Source organism: Balaenoptera ricei, chromosome 4, assembly GCF_028023285.1.
Source record: "Balaenoptera ricei isolate mBalRic1 chromosome 4, mBalRic1.hap2, whole genome shotgun sequence".
NCBI classification, from domain to species: domain Eukaryota; kingdom Metazoa; phylum Chordata; class Mammalia; order Artiodactyla; family Balaenopteridae; genus Balaenoptera; species Balaenoptera ricei.
Genome location: NC_082642.1, coordinates 113,156,203 through 113,170,574, shown reverse-complemented (window position 1 = coordinate 113,170,574; position 14,372 = coordinate 113,156,203). Strand labels below are relative to the sequence as shown.

The window sequence follows — 14,372 nt, the reverse complement described above, 5'->3', positions numbered from 1 at the left end:
GGAGCAGATGCTTATGGACATAATGTGTCATTACCTACTGTTGTCCCTGGAGCCTCGGTCCTAAGAATAACTGGTTCAGGGATTGTGGCAGGAACTGATCAAAAGTAAGAAAAGAAATCAAAGAGATTTTTGTGAGTGCATGAAATGTCAGAAAATTCATCTTAACAGTAAAAATAATGCTTCGAAGGGGAAAAGGGAAGGGCAAGGATGGATTACACAAAAGCTTTAAAACCAAGAGGCAGGAACTATAGGGGTGGGAGGTGAGAGGTAGAGGGGGTGGGGAGTAGAGGTTCACCCTAGGGTCTGCCCACCACACATAGAACAGAGAGCCAAAAAGAAGCTGAGACCATACTCACTAAGAGACTAAGTCCTTAGTGAAGAGAGTGGCATTTAATATAATAAGGTGAGGAACAACCTCTCAGTTTGTGGTATCATATTAAACTAAGCATTTTCAGTTCTAAGAATAGAAAAAGCATGGTCCTGTGTAGAAGTAAGGATCACTGAAGCCCACTGGATCAAACTTAAGCTCTTGAGTAGACATCCCAGTCCCTTTAATTTCATCCTATAGAGGCCCATTCAACAGGAGTGTTATCAACAAGTCATCCTCTGTCTGGTCACCAGCTTCCTTCAGCACATTCCCTGTTTATCAGCCTTTGTTCCCTCAACCTTTCACTCATCTAAATTCTGCACTGATTTTTTTCCCTAATTATCCTGGATCGTTTTCCTGCTCCAAATATTTACTACATTTCTAGCATATATCATTTGTACTATTTCAGAAATTATTTTACATTTGTATAAACATGCTGCCCTATGATATTTTCTACCTGTTTATGCAGGAACAGCTTTTGTTTACAACTATAGTACAAAATGTTTGGGAAATAAAACATAATTCCTACTTCTGATTTGCCTCACAGTTGCTAATATGGTTATGGGGATATAAAAGGGATTAATAAGAAGAATAGTGTTTACTCTTAAGAGATATATAAGGCATGTACCGATTATGTGCACAGAATTCAGGGTCCCAGCTAGGGTAGAATGCTTGGATTCCTTAAACCAGAAACTGCATATTTACCCAGTTTGGTCTGAGGTACTTCTGGATGGGGCGTGGTTTTAGGTTTGGGACGTGGACGACGGGGTCTCTTTGTTGTTGTTAGAGCTGAAGGAAGAAAAGTTAGGATTAATACAGTGCTGGTGGCTCCATTACCTCTGAATAGGATGATATAACCGGGTTCTAAGCTTTCTAAAACTTGCCAGAGTTCTTTTGAGTGGAGACACCTTTGTTACTTTGGTTTGAAATTTTCTCCTTTAATATATTAACAGGTTTTCTTTTATAATTGAGAATTCTCTAGAGATTAAAAATTATAATTATGTTTAAGAAATGAAGATGAGGGACTATCATTTTCTTGAAAGTGTCCCTAATGAGAAATCACGCTAAACTGTGACAGCATGAGAGAAGTTCAAACCATCCTATACTATTCACTTATAATTTAAAACAACTAGTCTTGGGCAAATTTTCCACTTGGTAATTTACTAAAATAACTACACAAAATTAGGTGCAACATCAATAAAGTAAAAAAAAAGTTATGTAGAACTTGAAATATAGAAAGTAAGATGCTTAAAGAAACTTCATGGTATCATAATTGACACTATATTGGTGGTCTAAATAAAGAATATATGGAGAATCACATTTAGCCCCCAGCTCTAACAAACAGTACTATTTAAACAGAGACTCAGATTGACATGATGCAATTACAAGCTGGGAGATGCAGCAAATAGATGTCTTGAATTAAAGTTTATACACATTAATGTTAGAAAGAAAGCCTTTTATATTTTACAATGAACACAGCAATAGGATGACAACAAATTATGACATCATTGTCTCTACAAAACATAGATAAGTCTGACAACAAGTAAAGAAAGTACTTGCTGAAGGATGTACAGGATCATTACCTAAAGATGTCCCAGTAGTAACAGGTTCAAGGTCTGTAGCAAGAAATGATCAAAAGCAATTTAAAAAAAGAATTGTTAAACACATAAGAAAAGTCACCAAACTCTCTTGAAAATGAACTTCACTAGAGTAGCGTGGTTCTACTGCCAGAAAGCAAAATTTCAAAGTTCTAAGGTGAGGGTACAAAGATATATGATATTATGAAATGGTTATACCCTTATTATCTCCACATGGTTACCTACAAGTATTGCTTTTTATATCATCTGATAATATAATGGAAAACTCTGCTTAGAAAAATCTTTAGGCATCTGTCTAAAAACATTATGGTTAACAACTGTAAGAAAAGAATGTGAAAGTATAATTTATAACACAACATATTGGAAAACAAACAATTACATCTATGTCATGATAGATGCAATTGTTGATATATTTAAGCAGATATTGGTAATGAATAACCAAAATAGACAATGCTCTTTTTTGTTAAGAGTCCACTTTGGAAAAAGACCAAGACCTCTGTCCAAACAAAGCCATATAAAAGAGCAAGATACAAAGGGTCATTCAGTCTACAAAACTTGCCAGTTCATCTCTCTGTTATCAGGACAGAAAAGGGCTGACCGGAGAGTATGCTGCAGCCAAGTGGCTCAAATCCAATCATTGAAGTCAGGCACTCAAGGTCCTCTTCACAGACCCATCTAAAAGTAGCACTGCTGACCACAATTTCTGAGCACCAGCCAAGTAAACATTGCCCTTCTCCTTTCTCACAATCAAGTTCTAAGTCCTATCCTTCTGCTGTCATCCACACATATGGCACCTTCCAGCTTCTGTTTATGTTATTCCTGCTCATCCCGCCAACAAATCTACAAACTATACACATTTCAAGGCCCACATGACACTTATCAGCCCATGGATCTTTCACTTCTCTAAGAAATAACTATGTGTCTAACAGTTGGTAAAACTCAATAAATATGTTGCTTTTGCCCATTTTCCTTTCTATCCATATATGAACAGTTTCACACAAGAGCAGCTTCCTCCCTCAACGAAGCCAAGTCCCTTGTTATTTCTAAACTATTCCTCACAAATGCTAATGTGGCAGTTAATCAAATATGAGACTAACTGAACTAAATAGGCTAGATACTCAACTAGATACCTTTTTGCTGAGCCACAATCAAAGAGAAAATGTAATCAAATGGTGAGAGAAGCAAATAAAATACAAGGTACCAAGAAGATACTAAGCAGTGTGAGGAAGTCACACGTATTGACTAGAGCACTTGTAACCTGGGCATCCATCCTGAAGGATCACAGGGTTACTAGGCAGCGAGTTACACTCCCACCATAGTATCACATCCAACAAGGTTCCACAGGTACCAGGAACCACATATTTACCTAGCTTGGCCTGAGATGTCTCTGGGCTTGGCGTGGTTTTATGTTTGGGACGTGGACGTGGCCGTGGCCGTGGCCGTGGACGTGGACGACGTGTTCTTGCTCTTTGTGATGTTTTTGGAGCTGAAGAAAGGAAACTGGTTAATGTTGTCTTATGACTCCAGAAAAAAAGGATGATACATGGCTCTAGGTTTTCTAAAATTTGGCTAGATTTTCTGGAGTCTTGAGAAATTCATCTCTGGGGTTTGGAATTTTCTTTGTCATCCATATGCCAAAAAAAAAAAAAAAAAGTTGTGGGGGTTTGTCTGCTGACAGTTCTTTTGAGAAATAACATATAGCATTATTTTAATTATCTGAAAACTTTACTGTTATTGCTGGTATCAGAGTTTCAAAGAGAACCCTGATCCAAGGGATGTCAGAAGCACAGCTTGTCTACATCACATGAGAGAGGGACACAGGCTCACCTGCTTTGGGGAGATTATATTTAGAAATGACTTGGGTTAGGCATACATCCCATTAAACATTATTAGACTAAACACATCTCATTTCTTAAAATCATTGGTAGACCATAAAAATGCCTGGAATATCTTAAAACAACTTTCTTTTGATGGCCACAGAATTATACCTGATGTTTATAGGGCAGAGACTCCTAACTGCGTTTGGAATTCAGCAGAACCACTGGCTCTGTAAAGCTTTAAGAAAGCTGGACAATGTGGGTGATAGATACTCTGCCCTAGCTTCATAGATGCTTATATTCTAACCAAGTGACTTATTTTAAACATCTTCAATACATTCAAAATGAAAGAATATAGTTGAGTGACAAAAAGGGATGATGAAAAAATCTTACAGAAGAGAAAACCTTTTGACCAACATAGTAATGGAATTGACTGGACAATGAAGAGAAAATGCTCTTGCCTGAAGACATAAAAGGTCATTACCTAATGTGGTCCAAGGAGCCTCAGTTCTCAGAGTTACAGGTTCAATGTCTGTGGCAGGAACTGACCAAAAGCAATACAATAAACAATGGAGATTTAAGAAACATAGGAAAAGAAACAAAATTATCTTGAAAATGAATCCTTTTAATCCTGTAATGTTTAAAAAGCATTTATGAACTCTGGAAAAAGAGTATTTGTTCTGTAATAACTGGCTGTACTCGGGTACCCATTTATCTCACAAAATAGCCATACCCCTTGCACTTTGTATCCCTGTGAGGCCAATGAAAAGTAGGTTTTTTGGTGTTTAATTATATGATTGCAGCTGTATTGGAAATTTGGCTCCAAAAAAATCTCTTAACTGTCTGATAATGTATTTTAAATTACTCTGAAAAATTATTATGAAAACTTCTGTTAGTATTTGAAAGGTTTTCACCACCATTATTAATATATTTTTTTTGAGAAATGGTGATAGTGGTGAGAATTTTTAAAAATGTTCTTAATCAGTCTGATTATTGGAGATTTGTGACAGTTATGCAAAAGATAAGTTTGTGCCCTTTCTCCACAATAAAGGTGATACTCTTTGTTACAATTTGTCCTTATTTATTCATTTATTTCAAATGGATACTTGGGAGATAACTATTCAAGTGAGGAACAGAGATGATTAAGAAAAAAGTCTGAAAAGTAATAATTCAACTTTTGTCTGAATAAACAGGATTCCTCTAATTCTCTAATATTCTGCAATGATTGAATTACGCATTGGTATAAAATTAAGACTTATGACTCCTTGGTTTTAAATTAGTGTCTCTATTTTTCATTAAGTCCATAAGATTAAATGTAACATTAAAATATCTTATCACCAAAAACTCTGTAAGCGTTTATATGGAGGTTGCCTTTTCCTGACTGTCCAAGATAACACAGCACAGAGTTGGTTTAAGCCACATCTGAGAACATCTTCTGAACTAAAGGAAAACATGGCATCCAGAAGAGATGGAAAGTGAGAACCACAGGACAAAACAATATTCAAAGCTGATTGCCTTCAAACAAAAAAGGAAAATCCCTATTTTGTTTGGAATTCAACACCACAAGACGAGTTTATCAACAGAAAAGTCCAGTTGCATTCAAACAGTATGGAATCAAGGAAGAAAGGACTTTTGGGAGAAAGAGACAATTTGTATTTTCTCAAGCCCCAACCAGCTTTTTCATTGTTCCTCTCCCACATCATAAATTATACATACATAAAAGCAGAGATTTCAAAAATGTCCTGGTTTGAATGATGGATGGAGAGAGCACCTGTGACTCTTGCCAACATCAAGTGCTGCAAGCAATCTGACTATCTCTGAAGATGATCAAAGAACAAAAAACATTCAGGGATTGTAAGCTGAGCGGCAGCTGTAAGAATGCCTAATTATAGTAAAAAGGTCCCTGTTGAAAATAGTAAACAATTTTTGGGAATGAATGAAAAAGAGGATGAATGACAATTGTTTACACAAGAGACTACAGACAGTGACAGAGATGAGAGGGGCAAGTTCAGAGAAACATTGACCAAGAGGGAAGACATCCATCGTTACCTATGGTTGTGGAGGGCGCTTTGGTCTCAAATGTAACAGGCTCAAAGACTGCACCATAAAAAATAAACAGATATAAGAAACAAAAGTAAGGAAAGCTAAACTTTTGGGTGCTCATTGATGCTTAATTCACAGGACACAGAACTTGGTTTATTCTAAGTTGATATAAATTGCCTTCTTGAGAGACTTATTTATTATGAGAGATGCTCTCAGTAAATTAGAATTTTATACTAATCGGCATCTTAGGAGAAAATGTCACTTGGAAAACAGTTGAATTTTCAGAACTATTATAATAATATCTTTTTAGTAGAAAATCACTTAGTTAACAGGTACCATTTGAAAAGCCAATAAGGTATTTTAGAGAAAGCCAATCTCCATGTGCCTATAAAGGAAGAACACAGGGTCAGCCTCCCTAGTGGTAGCTGTTAAAATCACTTTCAAAAATGTTCTAGATACAGAAAAACCAGGCTTCTATTCATTACAAACCCGAATTGAGAAGACACAACCTAAAAATGCTTTAAGAGTGGAATCTGTCAGACAATCAGATATAAAATTTATTAATTTCCCAAACATTAATTTGTTCATTTAACACATGAAACACAAGTGTGGCTACTTTGAGAAGATAACGAACAAAAAAAACATGGTATTGGAGTTTCTATGCTTTTATGATATGACAAACTGTAAGCATCTTCAGCAACATCCCCAAAGAAAAAGCTTCTTAAGCCGAAGCACTGGAAATTGTTTACCGGATTTAGGTGGTGGCGTATCCGGTTTTGCTGTGGTTTTGGGTTTAGGAAGTAATTGCTTTGGTGATTTTGAATCTGAAGAAAAAAGGTGCTATAATTAGTGTCATGGCAGAGCTGTGAATGTCAAGATTAGCGCTACTTACACACCATTTTCCTAGTTATAAATTAAGATATTGAAAGTAGAGATTACCAGGCTGGATTTGAGGTGCATCTGGTCTACGTGTAGTTTTAGGTCTTTTGGATGGTTTCGACGCTACAGAAAAAAGTATTAAGGTCACAGCTGTAACTGTCAATAATTAAGGACACATATGCTCAAGCAAAGATACTATATAAATTCAGGGAATATACAACAAAATTAATTCCTGGGGTGGGAAGGGTGGGAAATGTGTCCATTCCTACTGCTTTTTCTGAAAGAAAAAAATCTTCAGAAAATGTTCAAAATGTGTCTCTCAACAAAAGTAAGGAGAACTATAAGAAGACTTTTTTCTGTATAAGTAATTTTTAAAATGACAAGTATAATATTTCTGTTTCTTACTGGATAGGTTTTTTTTTTCTTTTCCCCAGTATAAAAACAGTAAGGTAGAAATTTGAAACTTGCTTAGTAGGAAATCAGGAAAATAACCCATAGATACTTGAAATTGTACAGCATGTTACATGGCTATTTATTTCTGGAATTTTCTAAAGTAAACCAGTGACAGATTTATTGTGAATGTTGAGAAATTATAATGAAATAATTATAATCAAAACAGCATTAGGACTGAAAACAATAAAACCAGCTTGAGACTTTTAATATTCTCAAGTTACAAAGACCATACTATTTTTATCCTGGACCCTAGACAAAGAACAGTGTGTGTGACTTTGGTTATCAAAACATACTCAAAAAAATTCCTTAGAGAAACAGAAAAGCTGAAGTAGCCATTATTTCATGCAGCTGTTTAAAAGGGAGAAAGTCTTACAAGTTGAATGAGTAAAGCAATGAAATGGTAATCATGACACTGGAATAAAACATTGCCATTTGCCAAGTCCAGGATGAGCACGGAAGTCCCTGAGAAAGAGTAGATGGTTTTCTCTACACAAGGACATGTGATGGAAGGACAGAGGGTCTGTGGAAAACCAGGAAGTTGTGTTCAAAACCACAGACTTTCCCTGAATTAGCACACAGAATTCTTCTAGAAGTCTCCTATCTTCAGGCTCTTCAGACCCAGATAGGAAAGGTGAGGGAAAGCACGGAACAAAACTGTGACACTGTGTATAGAATTGCAGTCATGCCTGGGCAGAGAGCAGGAAAAGCAAAAGTGACAACCTGGGAAAGCAATTGGAGGAGAGCAGAATTACCAACTGTGGGCACCAAGGGCTCCGGTTGTACCGTAGCAGGTTCCAGAGCTATAGAGGCAAAAAACCAAAAATACTAATTATGTCAAGAAGCAGCATCTTGAGGAAGGAAACATTACTCTTCCATCTTTACTTAAACCGTGTACTTTTTTTGAATGTGATTTTCCTTTTTATTTTTCCCATTTGCCCCTCTTCTCCCTATTGCTTTCCCACATCTCATCTGCCATGAATACGCATCTTGTATAAAATTTTTACGGTGCCCTACTTTAATGATCCACTTAGTGGCCCAGCTTACTGCTGTGTATACTTAATAACTACAAATAAAAATATAAACGTATTCATAAAACGTGCATTTAGAAAGTATAGATCCTTAAATATAAAAATCAACTACACTGGTTCCTAAAGCCCAGCTATTTAGGTGGTAGGTAGCTACTATATCAGAAACTACCATATTCCACTTTCTATGTTAATTGGAACCCTGAACATCACATTTACCAGGTTTGGACTTGGGCACATCTGGACTAGGTGTGGTTTTAGGGCGGGGACGACGACCTGGTCGTTTGGTCTTTGGTGGAGCTGAAGAAAGAAAATCAGCTAGTTAATACACGAACGGTGGCCCTACAAACTGACCATCAATACTGCGTGTATCTTAGAAGCACATTTAGGCCCTTTGATTTATTGCAGATATGTATCCTTCTGTTTGCAACTTTCTATCATTATTTACCCATTTAAATGAGGTCTTGAATAATGGATTTTTATTTTTTGCCAAATATTTATAAATAACTGTTCAAAAGATCTCTCTATTCTGAGTTGGAAAACTCAGAACTTTGTACAGCTTGGAGAAGACAGTCTCATTAAATTTTTGAAGGTATATGTTCAACAGGAACATGAGAAAAGCTACTTTTAGAAGCCACTAGGGATAAAAACTAAAATTTATTTGGCCTAAGATTCAAAAGGAAATGTTTTTCGCTTAGCATTTAAAAATCTGCAAATCAACATGGGGTGGGGTGGGGGAAAGGGAGGGTGGGATGAATTGGGAGATTAGGTCTGACATAAATACACTACTATGTGTAAAGTAGATAGCTAGTGGGAAGCTGCTATACAGCACAGGGAGCTCAGCTCGGTGCTCTGTGATGACCTAGATGGGTGGGAAGGGGGGTGGGGTGGGAGGGAGGTCCAAGGGGGAGGGGATATATGTATACTGATACATATATAGCTGTTTCACTTCGGCGTACAGCAGAAACCAACACAACATTGTAAAGCAATTATACTCCAATAAAAAAAAATCTGTAAATCAGTAACATGTGCAAAAAGGCTTTGAATTCTCAAATTATTTCAGGGAAGGCAACTTTTAAAGAATGAGATATAATTTTTAGACTATAGGATTTAAAATTTTTCTCCAAAGGAATAGAGAACACACACACACAAATGGACATTAATGAACAAATCCATTAATGTGAGCCTGTTAATAAAGATGCCAGCAGGCAGGAAAAGGAAAAAAAGGTAGGTCACTCACTGCATTACCTAATGTTGTTGTTGAAGGTTTAGTTCCCAGTGTTCCAGGTTCTAAGACTGCATGAAAAATGATCAAGGAATCAAAATCAACGGAAAAATGATGAACTGTATTAAAATATGAAAAATGCTTAATTTTTAAATACTAAGTTGAGCAAACATAAATGGTGAAACTTTTATCCATATAAGAAATTCCTTTTTTATGTAAATAGATTCCTGTGTTTTTAGACAAAATGAACAAAAACGCAGCTGGTCAGTTAAGTTTGGAAAGAGAAACGGAAAAAAAAAAAGGCATGACTCTCATTTGGAAGATGTAAATGCAATAAAGTAACCAACAGCTCATGTTATGAAGGAAAATGTGAATAACTGGCTAAGACGGCACTAGCAGAACAGTTTTTGCTCTCTTGAAGAAAAAGAAGCTACATAGACTGGGGTGAGTTTTTATATTTCTCTCATTTAATGAATTTCCTAGTGACACATCAGGATATTTAGATCTGGAAAGACCATAATGCTTTTCAAGAAAATCTGCAAATGTCAGAGTTTTGAAAGTAAGAAAAACACCTCTAAAAGTGAAAGCATAAATATGTCCTGGGGAAGCCATGGTCCTCTATGGGAAATAACCAGGTGAAAACAAGCTCAGGACATGGTACTCAAATATAAGGAGGGACAACAAGGAACGGGACAAATCAAAATCAGTATGGCTTTCATGGCTGTCTCAGAGCTTCCACTTAAGCACAGGCAGGGAGTTTATCTTCTGGTGAAAATGGCTGAAAGAAAGATCTGAAGGACAACAAAGAAATAATTTTTTGAAAAGCCAAAGCTAAGCACAAAGTTGAACACAGAGGGTGTGAAAGAAAGAGAATTCTTTTTCACTCACTAAAGGAAACTTCATTACCTATTGGCGGCTGTGATGGTGGTGGAGTCTCAGGTTCCAGGGCTGCAATAAAAGCAAGTATTATCAAAGGGGATGCTGATTAGCACCATTTAAGCTAGAAATTAAAGGTCCTTTACCATAACAAGTGTCCTCTCATTGGTGAACCATCAGGTTCTATTGGCTTATGAAATAAAGCTCAATCACCCTGCAGCCTCTCCACAAACCACAACAGAAGAAAGAATAGAGAACTCTAATTTTTGTTGTTGATTTTTAGCTATTTTCCCCACTACTGCTCCTCGTGCCTGAGGAGATATTACATTAAAGGAAGTCAGTGTAGCCTCTCAGAGGTTGTTCACCTGCCATTTTATTTTCATGCAGGACAGTCGGTTTCACCCAAGAAAATGGGAAGAGGCAACAGACCCATCAGACCTGTGACCATGCCTGAGCTCTGTTAGTTTGGGATAATTTTCAGCCTGACTTGATCTGATATTCTTTCACAAAAATATAGGAATGGAACTTACAGTCTAAAAAGGGCCACAAGTGTTCATACGGTGTTCCCCGTATTTACTAGTATCTATTGCTGGTGAACAAATTGATTTACACATGAAATTTATTCCATTTAAATTGGCAAATCAATAGAAGTCAGAAAGTAGTCTCAGATTTCATCAAATGCTGAATAAATTGAACTATATTATATAAATATTCTGACAGATAAATTCTCCAATGCCATTCAGATTGGCAGTAAGTAAATTATACCTCATGCTGAATATAGTTTGGTTACAAAGTCTATTTGGGTTTTTTAAAAGAAGATCATCCAATAGAGGTTTCCTATTCTGTAGAACAAAAAGAATTCTTTTCTTTCAAGAAGAAAATAAAAAAGGAAATCAACTGTTGAAATACAAAACAAAGTGAAGATTCTTTGACTCTTTTTTTCTTACAGAAAGAAACCAATTAATATGGCACCTACTGACCAGCTTAACAGAACTTAAATCATTTTGCACTTATATATTCCTTATATTACATTTACCAGGAGTTATCTCTGACATTTCTGGACTAGGGGGTATGGAAAGTTTGGGGGAAGCATGTAGTGACTCTTTAGCAACTAAAAAAGAAAATATAATAATAAAAAATTCGGATAGAGAATTTTCATTTATTCTGAAAGCAAGGCATAATAGCACAAGGTGTTACTGAAACGTAGCATCATTCATTAGAATGTCTGTGGCCAAAAAAAAGAATTCTGATTTCTCAAGAACTTGTCAGAAATAGATTATAACAGATGAATGGCAGAGCTGCAGTGATGTACCAGATAGAAGTACACTAGGCAAAGTAAAAAGAAAAGTGTGTGTGGGAGGGGGAGGGGGCGTGGCTAAATGTCAGAGTCTACAGGAGAAAGGGAAATAGTAAATATCAGTAATTAAATATAATAAATATCAAAAAAGCATTCACATCTGAAAATAGCAAAAAACAAAAATTCCCTTGAAACTTTGAGGTTGTAATTCAGGTTTTAATTTCTACAAAGTTGCCTTCTAAAAGTGTGAAAAAGTACGATTTGGTACTTGTAGCATCTTTTGGCTTTCACAAAAATCAAAGAATGCTGTCTTTGAATTTTATAAAGAAAAATCAGCATTTTTCAGTTCCTGAGACTGAGGCCGAATAGGTATGGAGCCCCATCAATTAAGCTTCCAATTCACCTGAATATAAAAATATTAATAAAAGTCAGTGTTTATTAAAAGTAAATACATCTTCTGATAAGACTTCCTCTATTTCATAGCCTTAAGGTATTATCGATAAAGGTACAAAAATATTCCATAAAAAAAGCTGAGTGGCATGCAAATAACTACACCACTCACCTCAGCAGAAAACAAAGAAAACTAAAACTCTCTCATGGATTTGTGACTAGCAATGACTACAATTTACTATTCTGTCCACCGTGTCAGAGAAATGTGTACAACAAACAGCTGTAATGGGAGGTCTCTCCCTTTTTTTCAGATCGTTAAAAGCTTGAAGAGCCGAATGTCATTACAATCTTAATAATTAACTATGAAGGAAACAATTCTCATTGGATGAGGCAGACAAGTTGGGACATGGTAGATGGCTGGGATTTTCAAGAAAGCGCTGGATTCTGCTTATAAAACAAACCAAAACCAATGTGGGTTTTTACTCGTTAGCTTAACCTCAAAGGAAAACCAAAGGAAAAGCAGCCTGTATGGAAAGTGAAACAGAAAAACAGGAGAGTGTGAGGAGAGGGCTGAGAAAGGCAATGAACGACTCAAATCAAAAAGCTTTTGGTGGTTTATTTGCTCTCTTGAACCTTGGCAAGAAAAGAAGTATTTAGCAGAGCTATAGTGGTGGTTGCCATAAAATAAATACATTTTAAAAAGCTAAAACCCAAGCAATGGTTTATAGAGAACCAGTCATTACTGTGTGTTGCCTCAGACCACGCAAAGTCAACCTGAGTTAGCTTAAGTTTAGGCACAGATTCTGAAGTGGTGATACTTGCTGTTAGGGGAAAAGTGTGGCTATTCTTAGGTGATTAGAAGATAGAAATCAAAGGAATATAAACCCATTAGCTTCCAAATAATTTCCCACATTTTAAAGGGAAATGCCAAAGTAAGAAATCTCTTTGCTCAAATACCTTAGAGTGATAAGAATACACTCTCCCACCCTGATTTGTATTAATGAATTTCCTCTCAGAAACCTTTTATTCCCCCAGAAACCACTAAAAGTAATAATATAGCTTATCATGAATAAATGGTAATCAACATTTGGAGACATTTTTTGATGTTTTCAAAGTTTATCTTGTAACAACAGAAATAATTAGATTGGAAAAGCATTTACTTAAAGTTGGTGACCTCAAATGGCAGGGGGTGGTGGTGGGATGAATTGGGAGATTGGGATTGACATATATACACTAATATGTATAAAATGCATAACTAATAAGAACCTGCTGTATAAAATATAAAATAAAATTCCAAAAAAATAAATAAATAAAGTTGGTGACCCAAACATAGAGTAATATTTCTCGATCTGTTTGGTAATAGGTCCCTATTCAAAATACAGCTTAAATGTAATAGTTTCTACCTTATTCTAAAGTCCTCTGGGCATAATTTTAAAATAAATGTACATGAAATCCTTCTCTCAGATAGCTGACTGTCAGAGTTCTATGATTTAAACTGCTAGGGCTCTTGAGTTTTATTAGCTATGCTTCTTTCTCCTAATAACCTCTCTGAGTTAGCGTACTTCATTCCATTTCTCTGACTTGGAGACCTCACCCCTGGTCACAGCATCAACTATACTCCCTTTGCCTAATCCATAATTTCCTTCCCTCTGACACCTACAACACCTGGAAATCCCACTGCCTCTTTAAAAGGAGTCGTGAGAATTCTCTTTCTGAGCAGTTACACTTTTCTTTCTTACCCATGTCTTTGCAAAATACAAATCATGCCCACTTAAGCAGAAAACCTCTTGCTTTAAAAATCCTACCTTGTAAATACACATTAACGAAAAATCCATATTATTGTGAGAAATATATTCTTCCCAGAGCTAAGGGGTTAAAGTTTTGATGAAAATAATGAGTTGTGATGAAGTTCCCCATATACAATCTCATAAATCAACATTTCAGACTATTGTATACATTCTGGATAGATGGAAAAAAAAATTTGATCATTTAACATGTCCTGCAATCCTTGTGCAGGGAATTGTCTGTTTTTAATTACATACACAGAATAACCCCTCCCTGCAAAAAAGAAGAAGAAAAAAAAAAGCCTTCTTTTCTTCAGCAAAACACCATTAATGTCTCCTGAGAAGTAAAAAGAAGTCAGTGTTCGGAAATCAGACCCAATTTAGAAAGAAGCCATAGAACATTAGGAAAATACAACCATTGCTAGTCATGCAGCCTGAGAACCGAGAAGGCCCCAAACAAGGCAGAGTTCTTAGGGGATGGAAAGACTTCTTCACTTCTCAGCTGAAAGGTTACTGTTTAGTGTGATCCGAATTCCAATCATCTTTGGCACTGGAAACTATTTCACAGTCCTAGACAAGGGAGTCCTCAATCCTTCCCACCACTCTATTTCTGTGCTT

General features: G+C 36.2%; 1 protein-coding gene across 32 annotated transcripts in view; it reads right to left on the bottom strand.

Annotated features, from left to right (window-relative positions):
- Window positions 1–14,372, bottom strand: part of ABI3BP (ABI family member 3 binding protein) — a 272,912-nt gene that overhangs the window by 105,702 nt on the left and 152,838 nt on the right. For 23 of the 32 annotated variants that reach the window (XR_009502949.1, XR_009502948.1, XM_059921278.1 and 20 more), the window contains 12 exons: window positions 10,314–10,355; window positions 9,431–9,478; window positions 8,402–8,482; window positions 7,910–7,957; window positions 6,765–6,827; window positions 6,575–6,649; window positions 5,832–5,879; window positions 4,267–4,326; window positions 3,332–3,451; window positions 1,951–1,983; window positions 1,073–1,156; window positions 35–94 (listed from right to left, as the gene is read on the bottom strand). The exons of 2 other annotated variants lie outside the window; for them this stretch is intronic. Coding sequence is in view for 28 of the 30 variants with exons in the window: in XM_059921278.1 (XP_059777261.1) it covers window positions 35–94; window positions 1,073–1,156; window positions 1,951–1,983; window positions 3,332–3,451; window positions 4,267–4,326; window positions 5,832–5,879; window positions 6,575–6,649; window positions 6,765–6,827; window positions 7,910–7,957; window positions 8,402–8,482; window positions 9,431–9,478; window positions 10,314–10,355 (762 nt within the window). In the remaining 2 variants the exon portion in view is untranslated. The remainder of the gene's footprint in view (window positions 1–34; window positions 95–1,072; window positions 1,157–1,950; window positions 1,984–3,331; window positions 3,452–4,266; window positions 4,327–5,831; window positions 5,880–6,574; window positions 6,650–6,764; window positions 6,828–7,909; window positions 7,958–8,401; window positions 8,483–9,430; window positions 9,479–10,313; window positions 10,356–14,372) is intronic. 7 more of the 32 variants (XM_059921252.1, XM_059921280.1, XM_059921275.1 and 4 more) reach the window with 5 other exon arrangements.